Below are 19,200 nucleotides of genomic sequence, written 5' to 3'. Positions count from 1 at the left end.
TGGCCACAAGTGACAATAGGGGATAAAGGTCAATGCTAAAACATAGCATACCAGTTGCACAAGTAGAGAAGAGTCATAAAGTCAGTGGACTGAGTCAGTAGTGTGCATTATACAGCAATAACTTATTTGCTAACATTAGTCACCATACACTGCTGGTCATACCAGACAAAGTATGGCGTAGCAGTAACCTCTGAGTGTACTGAGTTGAGCAAAAGTGTTTTATTGCTTATGGATTCAACTTTTTATTTATATAAGTGGAATAATGTGTGATTTGTTACATATATAGTCTCACTTTAAGGTGAAACAATACAGTGAAAACACCTGGTGGTACTTGTAGTGAAAATAGTACTGGTGGTACTATGAAGTGAGATATTTTTAAGGAAAAGTTCGACATTTTGGGAAATACACATCTCACTTTCTTGCCCAGAGATGAGAAGATTGATACCACTCAGATGTTTGTACGTTAACTATGAAGATACCACAGGAAGTGGCTAACTTAGCTCTCTGTGTAAAACTGGGAATTGTAGTTTTTACATATCAGTTTGTGATAAAATTAAGCAAGCATTTTGCTACCTTGAGACAGAGCAAGGCTAGCTGTTTCCCCATTTGCAGTCTTTATGCTAAGCTAAGCGGCTGCTGGCAGTAGCTTCATACATCATACATGTATTTACCGTAGAAACATGAGAGCGGTATTGATCTTCTCATTTAACTCTTGGCAAGCAAGCAAATAAGCCTATTTCCCCTAAATGCCGAACTCTTCCTTTAAATGTAAGATTTTGATGAACCCCTTACGACACATGTATTTGTATGCATCAGTGACTGTATGCATTTCTTATATATGTATTTTATAGCAGCAGCTACAGAATCCCATCCCACAGCAGTTAACATCCTTCATCAATAATATATACAGTATATTGACTTTAAAGTGCACTTTAAAGTCAATATACTGTATATATTAATTATATATTAAATGAGTCATACAAACATAATTAAATAACAGCAACATCAGCATCATTTACTCTCCAGTTCACATTTCAAGAAAGCCCTTTTAATTGCTTTTACAGTAGTTAGTATAGTGAGACAATACACAGGAAGATCTGTAATTCAATCTACACAAGTTATAACAGACACAACTATCAGATCACAGTCAAGTGTACTACTACTGTATACACTTATTCATATGTAATATGTAATCATCTGAAGGCCAGCTTTAGGCTGAAAGAAGAAGTTTGACATTTTGGGAAATACCTTTATTTGCTGAGAGTGAGATGAGCAGCAACTTCCTGGAGTTGATTTGTAGTTTTTACACATAAGGTTTTGTACAGATTAATTGAACGTGTCAATTAGTGATCTTTAGAGATGCTGGTAGGTGGATGGTACAGAGCCAGGCTAGCTGTTTCCAGTCTTCTACGTTAGCGGCTGCTCGTTCTTGTAGCTTCATATTTAGCTATAGATATGAGAGTGGTATCAATCTTCTCATTTAACTCTCGGCAAGAAAGCATATTTGACTAAGCATATTTCCCAAAACCGTTTCCCTTAACGAATACACATGAAATAACTTAATCATGTCTATATAATCACACTACGTAGCTAGTAATCGGTGTCTCTCTTCAGTCAACCACATGAAACGTAGCATTTATATCAGTACAGAGTAGTCGTGAAGCTCACTGAGTGTTTTCCGTCTACAAGGTCACCTATGAAATGTGCTTTGTGCTACATTCAGTCTGACCAGATTAAGATATTTTTTCTCCAATATGCCCCATATGTTTGTCTGAGGGCTTAGCAGGCGTAAGGTGGAGGTTTCTCAAAGGGGCTGTAGGAGGATCCGTAGAGGACAGGAGCATTGGGTGTCAGCATGTAGCCCCCTGGTTCCTGCGTGGCTCCCTGAGGCTGTGGCTGGGTGGGAGCCTGAGAGGGCTGCTGGCCCTGGTTGTCCTCAGACAGGCAGGAGTTGGAGGCAGGGCCTCCCTCAGGGATCATCTGGGGAGTAGCAGGTGGCTGATAGCCGCTGTTATGCTGTGGGACAGGAAAAGAGACAGAGGTAGGTAGGTTGCAACGGTATGAAGAGTAGAGCCAAAGATACCTAAAATAATTGCTGACATTTTTATGTGGGGTTTTATTTTATTTTATTGTTTTGTATAGTTTGGTTCTCTGGTAGCAGCCACAGAAATATTTCAGCGAAGATCAGCCATAATCAAAAATAAATCAGTGAGACGTTACAAATTTCAGACAAAGTCTCCATGACATAAATAAAACAATGCATCTGTTTACTTGAAGTGATTGGCTTGTTTAAGAACTACAGCTCATGTCACGGTTTACTTTATGGCACCAGTTCATAAAGCATCAATCAGGCATTCCTGTTTTCAACAGGTTCTTGGACAACAACCATCACAAAAATGATGTCTATGTTACAAGAAACAAAACCAGTAGAAGAATCTACAGCCATGCTTTTTCTGTGAAGCTGTATTTAGGCACAACAGTGCTTTAAGCTAAATGCTAACAGCATGCTAACATGCTGATGTTTAGCAGGTGTAATGTTTACCATGTTCACCACCTTAGTTTAGTGTGTTAGCATGTTAATATTTCCTAGTTAGCCATAAACACAAAGTACAGCTGAGTCTGATGTCATTAGTTTTTCAGATACAGTATTTGGTCATAAAAATACAATTTTGACCTGATGATGGCGGTAGATGAAAAGTTAAGGGATCAACAAAGCAATTACAATTCATCCTGAGGGGACCACAAATGCCTGTACAAACTTTCATGTCAATCCATCTAATATTTGTTGAGATATTTCACTCTGAACCAAAGTAGTGGACCGACCGACTGTCACTGACATTGCCATCCCCACAGCCAGGTCACTACCTTGTCTAAAAATCATGAAAAAACAGCAGACATGTAATAGTAAGATTGAGGATATATGGTTTTAGTCAAGTTTTGCAGGTATCCACCTCAATAATGTGACATGGCAGCAGTGCAGATTTATAGTTTTCTCTCTGGTCAAGTGCTTTGATGTTAGGGTGAAACAGATGTGCTAGAATAAATGTGATCCAGTGCTGCTCATCTGGTTGCCAAACTAATACACTGGAATGGAAGACTGACCTTTTTCACAGCAGACATTTTGACTTGTTATTGTAGGAAAAGCTTAGGTGTAACTAATAACATTAATGATGGCTCTGTTTTATTCAAGTGCCCCAGTAAGCCATGACAGTACAACCGTGAGGCAGCATGAACCATAGCAGGACCCTGAAACTGAAGCAGCTAAATTTAATTCAACCGTCACTAATATTGTTATTCACACCTGTGGTTTTCCCTCAGTGTAATAGGTCTTCCATGAAAAAGGTGCCTATTAATGGTTCTTTTTGGTTTTGGTCTGGGCCCCTACCTGCATGGGTATTGGATAGTTGGGGTAGGCAGGCAGAGTCTGTCCCGAAGGACAAAAGCCAGCGTAGGTGAGCATGTGCTGGGTTGGGTTGTACAGGATGTGGGGTGGCGGTGTGGGGCTGGGAGCCATCTGAGGAGTCGGCTTCTGTTGCAGGAAAACAGTAAAAATGGATTTGGATAAGATGGGGAATCATCAAAAGAAGCTGGGAGGCAATTGTGAGAAAGTGTGCAGCAGTTACACATGAAACAGACTTCATTATATAAGAGGTAATGAAGTATGATTGCTACCTAATGTACTGTAGGAACAATAATCGTAAAATCGGGACCATTAAGATTAACTAAATAAAATCAGATTTTCATGTAACTGAAACAGATTATCGGACTACCATTCATGCCAGAGAAATTGAGTTTTTAGTGCTTTCATGTGTGAGTAGTACATTTCTGAAAATGTAGTGAGGCAATGAGTCCAAAAGATATCTGCACACACATAAACCATGTTTCAAACAAAAACATTAAAAATTCCAGTATACAGAACAGTATTCAGTTGATGCATTATTTTTGACAGTTCAATCTCATGAGTGACTCCTTTGGTAATTCAGGAACTGTGTTGGTCAGATGCAGGCAGAGCGAGCTTAGCACACTTCCACTTTCAGTGACAAATTGAACCTTTTGGAAGCTTTGAAACAAGCTCTAGTGAGAGATGCTGTTGAGTTGTCATTAAAATAATGTCTTCTAATGACACACATCCTGGAGATCAGGATACTGTGGTTCACACACAGGCCAGAAACAGATGTTAGGGATTTTACATTGTTCAGTGTCAGATACTGTATGTGGCCTTTAGGCAATAAGAAAAGATAACTAGTTTGAAGTCATGAGTATAATAAAAAACCTTCGTCAAGGTGTTGAAACATCTGTCAGCCATGTAATATTACAAGCTTTTGATTTCACTCAGGACTCCTTTAAATCTTCTTTCTTTGAATATTCTGTGGCCCTTCACTCCAAAGAGTCCTTTTTAACTACTTGTCTAGTCAAGCACTTCAGTTTTTCTCTTTTTTGGACTCCTGCTCACCATATCCTTGTACGCTCCGAGGATGGCGGCGGTGATGATGCCCAGGAACAAGCCGATCACGTTGAGCACCACTGAGGCCCACAGCAGACGGTGCAGGTGGATCACATCCCAGCAGCTGCTGACCCCGGTGAACTCATAGTACTGTGTGTGATACTCTGTGCTGGAAGAGGAAGAGAGCAGGGGGTCAATACAAAATACATAGGCCTTCTTCACAGCAGACATTTTGTCTTGTCATAGCAGGAAAAGCACAGGTGTAAATAATACTACTAATGGCTCTGTTCCATTTAAGTGTCAGTCAGCAATGTCAGTGAGTCAGCATGTGCAATGGCAGGGCTCTGGAACAGGTAATGCTAAATTGAGTCCAGCTCTTATTAATCTTATTAATAACACAAATAATGTCAAAATGCTTATCCTAGTTTTTTTTTTACTTCAAACCTTCCAGGCAGGAAAAAAAAACCAAAGAATCCTGCACACTGTCCATCACTTTATTACTTTATTAAACCTTCCAGGCAGCCATGTTTTTTTAGCCATGCTGAAATCTAGGATACTGTTTTTACTGTACACTTGCCCCTGCTATGTACTGTATTATCACACAGTTATAACATTATAACAGACAAAAATAGATAATTAAACATGTTCACTGTGATGGACAGCTGGAAGCTAACAGGTTTAATGTACTGAAATTAATGGGGACCAGTTGTTGTTGTAATCTAAAAACATTGCAAATTGTAAGTTAATGGGTTAAAACATGCAAACCCAGCTGTATGGTCCTTGTTTATTCAAAATAAGGTGCGCGCACATACACACACACACACACACACACACACACACACACACACACACACACACACACACACACACACACACACACACACACGCATCTGGTGTTGCTCAGATCTTAACACCAGCAGCTTGTGTTGTTGCGTCTCACCTCTCACAGTTGTACAGGTAGCAGCAGTAGCAGGTGTTGCTCTTCAGTTTCAGCTTGCATGCTTTGTCGAATGAACGGCAAGTCACCTGCAGTGTCAGAGAAGAGGTTTTTAATCATTCGTACTAAGAGTTTTATTAACCTCATGAAAACAGCCACATTAGTAGGAGCTGGACAAAGAAATACAGTGACTGATTGGAAACTGTCTGCATGTCAACATATCATTTCCAGAACTTCAGAACCTTTGATGCAGTTATTGCTTTCAATGCAGTAACATTATTTGACCACTAGATGTCCCTACACACTGTGATTTTTTTTCAATTAAGCACCAAAAGCCTGCAAGAGCACAGAATATAATCCTGAATCTGAAATGCATTTCAAGCATTATTTACACCATTTAAAAGACAACTGCTGAGACACAAACATAAAGCAGCATATAGCAGGAGGAAGATTAGAGCTAAAGGTGATCTGTAAGTAAATGGAAACCATACATTAGGCTAGTTTACGTTAGGTATCATTATTCAAATTTTTGAGAATATATTTGCTCAGTTAGAAATGACTCATTATGTTTATATACTACAGACAATGGCAGGTGATATATTAAGTGTGTTTAGAGTATATGTACGTATGAGAATCACCTCAGTGTAGTAGCTGTCGTAGGCGTAGCCCGATCCACTGGCGTAAAAGTCACACATTTCCTCCTGCAAGGGCCTTGTGTCCTGCATGTGTGTTAGACAGATTAGAAAGAGAGAGAAGGGACTGATCTGTTAAATCTGTTAACTTAATGTTAAGTTAATCGACTTGTCATACACCACAACCGGGATCTAAATGTTTCTCCGTGCAGCAGTTTCTTTTTTTAGAGTAAATCTCTATGATTTAAGGCTTTCAGTGATTAACTTTTTGTACTTGTTTATCACGTAAAGTTACATTTGTGTGAATATGAACCCTGGCTTGTGTTATTCTGTCCATCCTGCTCCTGTTTCTCTGTCACTGCTGCACTGAAGGTTTACAACATGCACCTACACCTACAGCATTAAATCTCACTGGACTATGTAATGTGTATATAATTATATCATGTGATTGTCCAAAGCTTGAAGGTGCAATAAATATGACTTTTACTGTCCCGCAAGCACAAAATAAATATATCTGCAGAGATTTGATAGCACTGATCAATATGAGTGACTCTGTGCCAGCTGCTGAGAGGTCCAGCTTTTTAAACTCTCTCTGGTCCATACTCATTAAGACACTCATTAAAATTCATTAGGCCGATGTGACAAACTGAGGTGTTCGTGTCCATGTATCCAAACACCGAGAACATCTCAGATATCCAGTAAGAAAGCAACAATGACCTTATTTGACCTCTTTGCATTTTCTGTTCATTCCCATATAAACATATTCAGGTAATTGTACATTTGACCATTATGTAACAGTGAACATAATAGAATTGGTTTTTATGTGCTAATTTTCTCTTATATATATATATATCTGTATCTATCTATATCTGTATCTATCCATATCTGTATATATATATATATATATATATATATATATATACATCAAATTCCAACAGACCATTGCAAGGACGTTTCCTGGAAAAATCAATTCTCAGTTGAAATAAATTAAAGATGTATTTTTATAGCTATATCCATCTATAGTTGTTGCATATTTTGTGTTTTTATTCGTTTGAGTTTTCAGTGACTTAGAGAAAGTAATACTTTTGGAAACTTTTAGTCAGCCCTGTTATGCTGAATGTTTCCCCAGCTCTTCAGGTGACCCAGCAGCTCCGCAGGTCGGGCACTGAGATTAGTTGGTCTGGTCTACCCGTCTAGTGTTGTGATGGTACAGACAGTTCTGTCTGATTGCATCTACAAAGTTCCTGATCTCACTAATGTCTAATGTGTCTGTGCCGGTCTTACAGACCTGCATTTCTGTAGCGAACACACCCCCCCGCCCCATCTCTGTTGACCTTAGCATGTGTGTGATTAAATTACCAGGGGTTTGTTCAGACAAACAAAAAGGTGAATTAGTTTGTGTTTCTTTGTTTTCAGTGCAGGCATGTAAATACACGTGATACTTACTATGAACTCTGAAGCGATGATCCCGTCAACAATGGCACAGAAGAAAGACGCAATGACTCCGATACTGATGAATATGATTGCTGCCATGAGCTTACAGAGAGGTGGAAGCAGATGGAGAGAGTGTAGAGGAAGAAACAAAGAGGGTAAAGTCATGAGAAATTATTTTGGAACAAAGAGAAAAGTACCTGTGAGTTTTATCAGAGTAATAAATTTACAAGATTATCATTTTATGAACTATATGAATTGGAAACACACATCTGACATATTTCTAAATGAAATAATTTAAAAAATAAAGATCAATAAGTAACTGCACAGAAGTTGTAAAATAAATCATAAAAATTTATCACAAAATAAATCCACAAATAAATTGGGAGTCTTATGTGGTTATTCTTAAATAACGCAGCAAACATAAATCTGTTTGTAAAAAAATATTTTTTATATGACCAGAATTGTATTGTTTTATCAAGTAATTAACAATAACAATAAACAGAGTTTACAGAGAGACCTAAACATAAAGACAGAGGATGCTAAAAATGATTTAGAATTTTTTTAATCATAAAATCATTTGAACATTTATTGCCACACATCATTTTCCTGATATTTAACATTTCTTATTCTTATTTATTAATTAATTTGTATAAATGCAAAGTCCAAATGTTATCATAATCTTAACACACACTCTTGTGAATGTAAGTGTGGTGTTTCTGCTAGCGCGTGTCCTGATTGGTCTGCAGTGTCTGGGCTGCGGGACGATAAAGGAAATGTACAGCTTCTTGCTCTGCCAACGCAGAGATGCTTTGTAGATAATTTATGGGCAAAGAGGCAGCGTACAGGACAGAAGGACGGCCTTTTGTACCAGCAAGGTCAATCTAATTCTCCCAATATGACACACACACACACACACACACACACACACCAGACATGCCTGGACAGAACAAATCCACATTGTTGTTTTTCTCGCACATTCGCACAATCCTGTAAATTAAGCCCAAGAATCTGATCACTAATCAATAACCTCAAATCTTTACTTTTCAAAGAATTCTTCATTTCTGTCTGAACAATGTGACACACACTTGTTCTTCCATATAGCTTTTACTGTAAGACAAAGTATTTTCTGATATCACACACACACACACACACACACACACACACACACAGCTCAGCAGACGCAGCTGGCTGATCACAGATGTCTGATCATGAACTTTATCACTGACTGTCGTTTACTGTCTGCGTTTAATCGCTCCTCCAGGACGAAACCTCCTGTACTGAAGCAGGAGATTAAACACACTTTTTTTCTCTATCTACTGTATCTATCTAAAATGGTAGGTGGGATACAGCAGTTTGTCTCAAAAAGATTAAGCAAAACAAGTAGAAAGGTAGTGTAGATTTTTATAATCTACAGTTTATCTACTGATCTTGCACTGAGATGAGCGACTTATTTGATTCATGGGAGACTTTTCTTTTCCTTTCCTTGATTTCTGACGCCATTTAAGATCTTCAGTTTTTCTTGAGCGATTTCGACTAAATTTATTTAATCCAGAAGAACTTTCCTGGTTGGATTATTTTAATAAATTACAACTAATGATCCTGAAGTAGCAGGACGGAGTCCAGGACAAATTTCCCTACGGGAAGTATCTCTTATCAATCTTAAGTAACACAAGCGATGGCTTGTGAGACTCAAAACGGATCCTTTACTCAATCAGAAGTCATAAATTCTCCAACTTTGCTTACGTTGTGACATGTCACAGTAAGAAAATCACAGGTGTAAATAATAAAATTAATGATGGCTGAATTCCATTTAGCTGCATCTTTAATGGTATTACACCTGTGCTTTTCCTACTATGACAAGTCAAAATACCTGCTGTGAAAAAGGCCTGTTGTATTTTGTTCTTTTAGGATAAATACAGTTTTGTCCTTAATATGAAAAATTAAATATAGGAACAATATATACTCATAAAAATAACATTATTTTCTTTCAAATAAGTATTAATTTGCTGTGAGATCAGGCTAACCAATGTGAGCAGGGTGATTTGTTAAAGGCCCTGCACACCTGCACAGGTGTATTCACTTATTCTGGCTGATTGGAGCTGTGCTGGAAATTATGTGAGGTTATTAACATGTACCATAGGCTGCACTTAATTTTGGTCATGTCAGGGTATCACGTGTTTTGTAGTGGCAAGGGCGGAGAAACCTGCTTAAATGGAGAGCAGGCTGCGTATGAGGCAGCAGGTATGATGCTAAACCTCCATCAGCTGATAATCAAGCAGCAGCAGGTAGTGGAGATGCTGTAGTAAACATGAATTTAATCTTTTTACAGCTTTTGAGTGTTTCTAGAGACAGTCCAGTACCTTTTTAATTTGGATTCAGCCAATACCAGCCTTTTTAAATGTATGTGTATTAGCCTGTATTGTTTACGTTCAGGTTTTGGCATGGCCTGGTTAACCTGTTTTGAGGCCCCGGGGCAAAAATCTGCTGTTGGACTCTATACTGACCCCCCAACTACCTTCCACTGTGCATTGTGTATGTACCATGTCAGATACCCATTGTGTATACAGTAGTGCACAAGGCATCTTCATTAAACCCATTCATTTATGTACAAATAATATAAAATAAATAAATAAAACACTGGAATTATTGACCTGCTATCTGCTGCACAAAACAAATGTACAATGTGTGAGCACAATATAAACTAAAATAAAGGTCTTAAAAGTAGATTTTGAAACATGGCCCCTCTATAAGACAGGGCCAAAAAAATATTATTATACCAGCGTTAGTTGATATTGTACATTACTGCTGCAAATTTCCACACAAAGAAATTAACAAAAACAACTGACAGTGAAAATAGGTATTTTTGGTGGCTTCTAGGGGCACTTTGACACTTCGCCCACTTGGGAATCCAGTCCTAATAAAGGTGTAAGTTGTCTGACACTGAGAGATGAAACAAAGCTAAATATGTGTGAGGTAAACATAAATCAAGTCCAGTCTGTACACAAATTTAATGAAAACACCTGAGTGGGTGGACCATTGGTTTGTAGGACCTTTAAGTAATAAGCTTTATTTGGTTTTTGGTTCTATAGGTTGTGGCAAATCAGACATATACATGCCGGTTCAATATAGTGCTGTAAATGTCCAAAACTGATCAGGTTTATTTGACAAGTCAATTTGATTTGGTCAAATTTTTTGTGTTATATATGAAATGTCTACCTGAACATGTGAGAATAACACAAGGTGTGGTTAAACGGATATTGAAACAAGGACATTTTTAAATGAATTTCCCTCAACAAAGTGAAATAAGAGCTGGGCTGAGAAAATAGGCTTTTTTCTGTGTGGGTTTTATCTGCCACTGGCCCAGACTCTCCACTTCATTAGCGGTTTAAATGACTCTGCTTTTATGGGCTGCAAGTGGGAGATGAGGCCAGCAGCAGAGACAATAGAGCCTGACAACTGCATTACTTCACATTACCTTAGCACCAGCTGCCAGCACATAAAACACGCACACACACACACACTCGGTCGCCCAAACCCCCAAATCTCCCCTGATACAACTTAAGCAGAGAGAAAAATCAAATACTGTAAAAGATTAAAGACACACAGACACACTGTAGATAGTTTTCTGCTCTCAGGAGTCGAGTCAGTAAGGAAATATTAAAAAGACAGCAGTGGTGGAAAATAACATTTACTCACTTAATTTCCATTTTATGCTACTTTACACTTCTACTACACTACATTTCAGGGAGACATACTGTATATTCTACTTTTTATTCCACTACGTTTATGTGTATGTACATTCTCCTGATATTACTTCTGTACTTTTACATCAGCAGGATTTCGAATGAAGGGCTTTCACATTATAATATTGATACTTTTACTTAAACCTGCAATGAGTGATTTTTTTATGGCCACTTGAGGGCAGCGGAAACAAGTTGTGAACACAACACTGACATATCGTTACTGTTTAAGTTGAAATGGCCAACTTGTTAGCAAACAGTTGCTTATTTTCACATTACAGTTACAGAGCAACATAAGCTTTCATTTGGAGTCTTGTTTCTAGCCAACTAATGAATGTAAGTCCAAAATTAACTCTCTGTTTTTCATCTCCACTAACTCCTGAGGGAAATATCTGGCTCTTTTAGCTGCTAAATGCTCCACTATGTTCACCAGTTAGTTGCTAACTGTGTGTGTGTGCTGTTTAGTGCTGAGTAGGTAGTGGGCAGAGGGTTTATAGAGCTTTTTCAGTGCAAACAGCCACCTGCTGTGTCTTAAAACAACGCTGTGAGAGTGAAAGAGTGAACTAAAACAGTAACATTGTGGCCGGACAGCTAAACAATGATCAGAAACTCACTCTAAAGCTCCATAAAGCCGAGGGGAGCTGCAGATTTGGGTGATAATTCTCTGTAGGTTCATCACTACGAGCGATACCTTTCACATTGTCACATTGTTTTCCCAGTCATTTGATACATTATTATAAAAATATTGATTATAGCCACTTTAAGTACTGAAATACGTGAGAGAAATACCAATAAAGACAAAGGCACACATGATGAAAGTCTTAGAGAAGAAGATATATCAGTGACGAAGAGATTAAGACAAAAAGAGGAATTTTATAGGGGTCAGTAAAGATACCCATCAGATTACATAACTAAAGTTGCTGACCGCAAAGTCTTTTTCCCAGACTGTGCTTTTTCTCCTGCTCAGTGGTCCAGTGACAATCACAACCACAGCTGGTAATAAGAACTTGTTGGGTAAAATACGACCCTTTAAAGGTTCACCGTTCTGCTCTCCAAGCTGCAAGGTGACCAAAAGGACGGCAGCCTGAGAGATACAGGCAGTAAGAGGCTGCTGGAGCAAAGAACATGAGCTACATGAGGCATTTAGTCATAAAGAAATCTTACAGTGTATCAGGGCAGTGAAACCTGTTTTAGGAGCTGCAGGGTAAGTGCAGATAGGAAGGGAGTTTTTATTTTTTTTCTTTCTTTTACAGACAGAATTTGATGTTCCGCAATCCTTATAAAAATTTTGGAGGACAAGACAAAATGAAAAGTGGCGGTGTGCGAGTCATTAAGATTTTTAAAGCTTTATCCAAGAAATGTCAGTGGAGCACAAATGTGTGTTTTACCTGCAACGGAGCGGCGTCTCTCGGGAACATCTGTGATCGGAGCACATTGTCTTAAGACACTAACATCTAGAGATATAAATTTTCCCACTCAGCAACTAGATGGTGGTTTAACACTGATCTGTGTGGTGGAAAATGATGGGTTATGTCTTCCTCTCTAATGAAATGGGATCAATTCCCGCTACTATGGGTGACATTTTTGCAAAAGTGTTCATTATAATATAGAGCTCATTATATGTAGGTTGTTGATTTTGCTGTTTTCTCACTCAGTAAAAAAATACAATGTCTCTGTTTATTACATCATGACCAAAACGGTACCTCCATTTTAACCACGTACCGTACATTTCGGACTGCCAACCAGGCTGTTTTTGTCACGTTTCAAGGTAAGTGAAACCACAAACAAAACCTTTATCCTAAAAAAAACTGACCTAAATCTTACCCAAATAGATGTCTCAGCAATTTCGTAAATTTTTGATTATTATACTAATTTGTAGTAAATCCTTTTGAAAAATATGGTCATCACTTTTTGTAGGACTTGATGATTTACTGTGCTTTATGCAGGTTGAATAATAAGTAATACCACATCACTCTGACCATGTGTGATCGGTGTGAACTCAATGGACAGAAAGTAAAGGGTCACACTTAATTTATCTACTAATCCATATTTACTTAAGAAATCCCAGCACAAACCTTTTCAGCCTTGATCAACGTGTGTTAACGTGCATTCACACTCTGTTTAAGACAACAGCTGAATTATTAAGTTACTCAGGTGCCAACAATCAGGTAATTTATGCACTCCGGTATAGAGCCAATCATCAAAAATGAAAAGGCCATGGAGGCCTAGCTCATTTATTTACACAATAGCAATATGCAGAATGTATGTTTTTGTACATACGTGCTTAAAAACTTATTGTTAGAAACATGTATTGTACAAGAAAACCATTTTATATTTATATTTAGCTGCTGGTTTAAACTGAAAGATAACTTTAAGCTTTTGTTTGATTGCTTTTATTTGATTTTCATTTTTCATGTGTTAATGTTTCTGTCGATAATTGTTTTTAATCATCTTTTGTATGGTTAATTTTCTATTTGTTTGTTCACTTTTATCATTTTTAATCATATTTTAATCTTATATACTGCTATATCTATGTTTTTATTTTAGTTTATCTTTATTTTCTGTTTATCTTTCTACTGTATTATCAGTAGTATTAGTATGTCTGTCACTTTAGCACTTTGAACTGCACTAACCTGTATAAAACCTGTATTTATTCAGAATGGCATGTGATTCAAATGGTCCAGATGTATAAAATGTGTTACATTTTGATTTCTCTATGGATGTAGTCCACTTCAACAGAGGGGAAGGATTAAAGTTGTTCATTTCTGTATTAGATTTCTCCCGTCAGGAGTCAAACCAGAAAACATCTCTGTCTGGCAACAGTAGATGAACTCGTCACTTCTCTGACTGTTTACAGTTCAAACAACATCAAACCCTCCATCTGCTGCTTTATGAGGGCAGAGGAGCAAAGGGCTGTGAGATCCAGCAAGTAAGAGAAGCCTCAGAGCTCTCAGATGTCCGTGGCATTGTGGTACGGTTAGTTGTTCTTTAATGAGCGACCTCCCTTACTGCCAGCCGACTCTCGTGTTACATCGCGAGCCTCGAACACAGGAGGGAAGAAGACACCTGTGCGAGAGGAACATCGTGCCACATGTGCCTCATAAAAGACACTGTAGACCAGCGCTAGTGTGGTAGCCATCACACCATTAAACTTTAAAGCACAGAACTGGGAGCGATGCTGGAGAGGCAGACAGATACAGCAGGTAGTTAATGTCTTTGTCTTTTCCTCTGTGTTCGCACATTTCCAGCCACACAATGCAAGAAGTGAAACAACAGCAAGGACTCAGAAGGTTGTGAGAGCCTACAGAAAATATTGGACTTCCTAAACATGAAACCTGTCTTTATCTTTGTTAAATGACACACAGGAGCTGCATCACTCCACATGTGTGAACAGCTCAAGGAAAGGTATCTGTGTAGACCGTACCGGACAGATACAGTGTAGGGTAACGTAAGACAATGACACCCTGGATGCCACATGAAAAATTCACAACGCACACTGATATACCACAGTCACGGTGACAGGCAGAGGGAACATGTTTACATCTCTATCACAGCAAGACAATTTTTCTTTTTCTCTGTACTGTATCAAGCCAGTAAAGTGTCTCTAAAATGTCTGTAGTGTAGTAACAACTAACTGAATAAATAAAATATAAAAAATCCAAATACTTAAAACATTTTAGGGATTTTATTTTTTGTATCTGATCTGGTCAGCATTTTCTGAGGGAGAGGTGGTGCGTTTCAGTATGTTTAAAATCCTGGTTATGGCCCTGTTATGTCCTGGTGTAACTAAAACTTTAATTAAATCTCTATTTGGTTTCTTCTCTATACTCCTTGTCCCCGATATTTTAAGTAATATATATAAGTATATGATGAATGCTAATGGTGACTAGACTGTCAAGTTTTTGCATTGAAATGAAAAATTAAAGACACGGTTGGAACTTGGAAATGTTTTAACTTTTTTCCAACACAAAGCAAAATTTGATGTGTACAACATAATAATTAGGACAAATTTAGAGGTGAAAGACAAGAACTCACAATCTGCTGAAGTTTCTGTGTCACTGGTGTCCTCTTCAATCCTTGCAGGGACTTAGCACAGTTAATCTCATGCTGGGTTTCATGTACTGCGAATGTGATACTGACTATATTACTTAAATGACACAGAGGAGCAGTTTCAGCTTCTGGTTGCCACTGGCCCTTAAGTAGCATTTGCATTTGTTGGCCACTTGACTGTTGTTACAAATTACGCTGATTTTAGGTAAGTTCATACAGATTTTGTTCCCCTTTTTATTCTGTTTTATTTCTTTTACAGGAGTCTGAAGCTCTCAAACTAGGGTTTTTACTTTATTCACCATAAGTTGGAAAATGTAGGATTTTTAAAGACTGGCCACTCTGATCAGACTCTTCACTCTCTTCAATTACATTTTAAGAGAAGTCAGTTATCTTTTCAGACAAATGTTGTCTACCTGTAAGTGTCTCTACTCTGGAGTCATTGACATGATAATCCTTTGACAGAGAGGCACTTTGACGATATTACCTGTGTCTCTGTCTGAAATAAAGGAGCCCTGTCAGCAACTGACCAATACTAATGCAATTCCCCCCTCATGTCATTGAAATCCAGAGCCGATCCCATTCACTTCCCCCGACCACAACTCAAGTCACGTGCACTGACCCGGGCACAAGGACCAAGAACACATTACTCCGCCATCGAGTAATCGGATTTGCTTCTTGCTCATTATAGAGCAATTTCCTGTAAAACAGTTTAGTGTATTTGCAAAGTCTGTAACATAATCCTCTAATTTATGGTGTATATATGTCCCGTTTTCCTGGAACAATTCCTCATTTTTAGAAGATGAATACTATGAAGCTCAAAAGGCTGACAGAAGTCACCTTGAGAGAGAACAAACAAAAAGGCTAAAATGAGAATGTGACTTTGCACAATTTGAGCTGTCATTGTAAACAAAAGAAAGGTGGAGGGGGCAACAATCATGTTAAATGCATTTCCTAAAAACTCATTAAACATCTGCAAATCAATTTTTGGCCACTTGGGTGCAGCAGAACAAGCTGGAAACACAAAACATACATTTTGTCACCCTTAAAATGTTGATATGGTGAACTTGTTAGCAAAGAGTTGCCTATTTGCACAACCAACTCGTGGGGAAAATATCTGCATGTTTAGCTGCTAAATGCTCCACTTTATTCACCAGGTAACTTGTTAAGTGTTTTCACAGCTTTTTTTTGCTGAAAACAGCTGCGGCTGGAAATTAAGTCGATGCGGTTGATGAGGTTGTTCCTGGTTGTTTTTCTTTTGTTTTGTTTGCGTTACGTGTGTTACAGCACATTACTGCCACCAGCTGCCAATGTGTGGAACTACATGAAGCTGAGGGACATCATACAGCTATAGACATCTGTTTTATTTTATTTATCAGCACATTGGGCGATTGACGAACAGGCCTAGTTAGCAACTGACAACATATTTAGGTGAGAAAATACACTCTGGAAATTAGAATTACTGCCCTGCATGCATCAAGACTTATTATAAGAAATATTCCTCCTACAGGAGGTGGCTTATCCATCTACATTTACCTGTGTGCCTGCAGTGATCCAGGCAGTGTGCCGTCTATGCTGTCCTATAAAAGCTACCAGCTGTCATCTTAAAAGTTATCACTTTTCCTTATTCCTCTTTAGCAAAATAAATGTACCTACAGTACAGCTGCTAATAAATAAAATACCAGCCATGCATGCAACAATAAGGCATTTCTTGAAGTCTTGAAGTACAAATTTTATATAGTAAAGGGGTCTAAATGAAGACCAGAAAGGTGTCAAATGGATGGAATAAATGAAATAATCATTATAACGTGATTTTAAATGTGTTGCAACAGTGACATGAGAGTCAGAGGAGCAGACTCACCATGGGTCTGCGGTTTTCCACCAGATGGATACCAACAAGACCCAGAAATGCTCCAAAACTCAGCTGGAGGTACAAAGAGATCAAAGTTGAAGACACTTCAGAGAAGAAGCAGATAACATGAACAACACACTATGTCACAATTACAGAGTGTTTGTGTGTCAATGACGGGAGATGCCTGTCACTCACGGTGATGCCGGGGTAATATCCAGCAACAGGCACGTTGTTGGTGCGAGTGGCAGAGATCAGACCCACAGTCAGCACCACCAGAGCCAGAGCCAGCAGAGACACGGTCACCCACAGAGCCGTCTTCCTCCGACGCAGGTACTGAGCTGAGGACGAATGGGAGGAAGACAGGAGGACCTCTTTACATTCATTACCACTTATTCCCCTTGTACTAACCTCCTTTTTGCTGAAGACAACATGCACATATTGACATTAATTAATTTCTCTTGTAATTTTTGTCCTGACAGATGAGCAGTGGAGAAAGAAGGATTCAGATCATTTATTTAAGTAAAAGTACAACGAGTACAAGTAAAAGTCCTGCATTCAAAATCTTGCTCAAGTATTATCAACAAAATGTACTCAAAGGATCAGAAGTAAAATTATTCATTATGCAGGTAAAATGGACCCTGTGTCACATTTTTATCAGACTCGTGTGTTAACGTGGTCGCTAGGATTGAACTGATTCCACCTGTTTATATGCTGTTGTGTGATTTACTGTATAACAAGGCATCATATTTTATAAGCTTATTGTAGGTTTTTGTCATCAACAGTATGCGTTTTTGTTTTGAAGCACCAATAAAAAGGCTTTCTAGTGGACTTTGAGGTAATTATACATTTTTTAAATCCTAGTAACGATGGCTGTAAGATGAATATAAAAAGTACATTTTTTCCCTCTGGAAGGTGGAGCGAAACAGCATGAAAGGCAAATACTCAAGTAGAGTACAAGTAGCCTACCTCAGGAATATGCTTAAGTACAGTACTTGAGTAAATATACTTTCCACCTCTGCAGATGAGCTGTGGGAGAAGCATTTTAAGTATTTCTAACAAAAGCTTAAACACAAGTTGTTGTTTTTTAATTGACCCTGTGTGCTTTGGAGAACTTTTTGCTCACAAATGTGCACACACAGAAACGTTTCCTATGCATTGAATTAAAATGGATCAACAGTGAATTAAAGCACACATATTGAAGATGCGGCTGTAACAGAGTCAGGTTAGACGATCTCAGAATGAAACTTGACATAATTGTACCTGCTGGATCCAGTATTTCTGTAGCTGTTTGCTGAGTTGCGTGCTGGGTTTCAGGCTGCTGCATTTTGACTCAGTCCGGATGAATTAGCTCTAAAAATGAAAAAGGAGATCAGGCAGCTGAACCGACGCTTTTAAGTGTTTGGATCGAGGCGGGTTTTTTTGTCCCTTTTGATTCAAAACAGAGTCCTCATCCTCCACGGGAGCGCGGCCAACAGGCAACAAGCTGCGAGTAAGATGCTTTTGGGGGGTTATAAGTCAATCATTTTTAGATAAATAAGAGTGCGATTTCATATACATTTCACCACAGCTGACTGACTCTCAGGCGCGTTCAACTTTTCTTGAAGCCTGAGACAGAGCGAGAGAGAGAGAGAGGGACCAATCAGCTCCCTGTATTCACCTCAGTAATAAATCATTAAATGATGTATCTTACATAAGTTTAATACAGCTTATAATTTGGATTCATGTTGAAAATACTTACAGCATGTGGTTAAACTCTATACTATATAATGAAAAGGCAGGTAAAGTGAGATTTTGGTGGGTTTTAATGTCTACAGGCTGCATCCCTGACTGGTCATGATGCTGCAGCATTGATGCGGCAGTCAAACTGTAATGAGTTTACAGCGCCCTCCATTGGCCAACATTTGAAAAACAAGCTCAGCTTTAGGCTCATGTATATGGAAGCCTATATTGGACTATATTGAAATGATAATGTAAACTTGAAAATGAAAATGTAATTCCACAATAGCATTATAATTTTCAACATATGTATGTGTTATTGAGTAAAAATGAAAATAAAAATGAAATAATCCAATTTTCATTTTTATTTTTACATTGTGGACAGTATTCAAATGTTT

The 19,200-nt window shown here is 38.3% G+C and overlaps 1 protein-coding gene across 2 annotated transcripts; it reads right to left on the bottom strand.

The window, feature by feature from the left end:
* Positions 1-1,014: 1,014 nt before the first annotated feature.
* LOC122880215 (transmembrane protein 255B) lies at positions 1,015-18,709 on the bottom strand. 2 transcript variants are annotated; one of them, XM_044205079.1, is made up of 9 exons: positions 18,347-18,709; positions 17,282-17,424; positions 17,096-17,158; positions 7,460-7,549; positions 6,020-6,100; positions 5,385-5,470; positions 4,454-4,613; positions 3,386-3,529; positions 1,015-2,016 (listed from the first exon to the last, which is right to left on the bottom strand). In XM_044205079.1, the coding sequence occupies exons 1-9, from the start codon at positions 18,408-18,410 to the stop codon at positions 1,780-1,782; spliced, it is 1,068 nt and encodes a 355-aa protein (XP_044061014.1). In that variant the 5' UTR covers positions 18,411-18,709; the 3' UTR covers positions 1,015-1,779. The 2 variants fall into 2 exon arrangements, with proteins under 2 accessions (XP_044061014.1, XP_044061024.1); XM_044205089.1 differs by lacking the exons at positions 17,096-17,158; positions 17,282-17,424; positions 18,347-18,709 and adding an exon at positions 15,223-15,560.
* Positions 18,710-19,200: the final 491 nt, after the last annotated feature.

This window comes from Siniperca chuatsi, linkage group LG1 (genome assembly GCF_020085105.1).
Source record: "Siniperca chuatsi isolate FFG_IHB_CAS linkage group LG1, ASM2008510v1, whole genome shotgun sequence".
Classification (NCBI taxonomy): domain Eukaryota; kingdom Metazoa; phylum Chordata; class Actinopteri; order Centrarchiformes; family Sinipercidae; genus Siniperca; species Siniperca chuatsi.
This window is presented reverse-complemented; position numbering and strand designations above follow the sequence as displayed.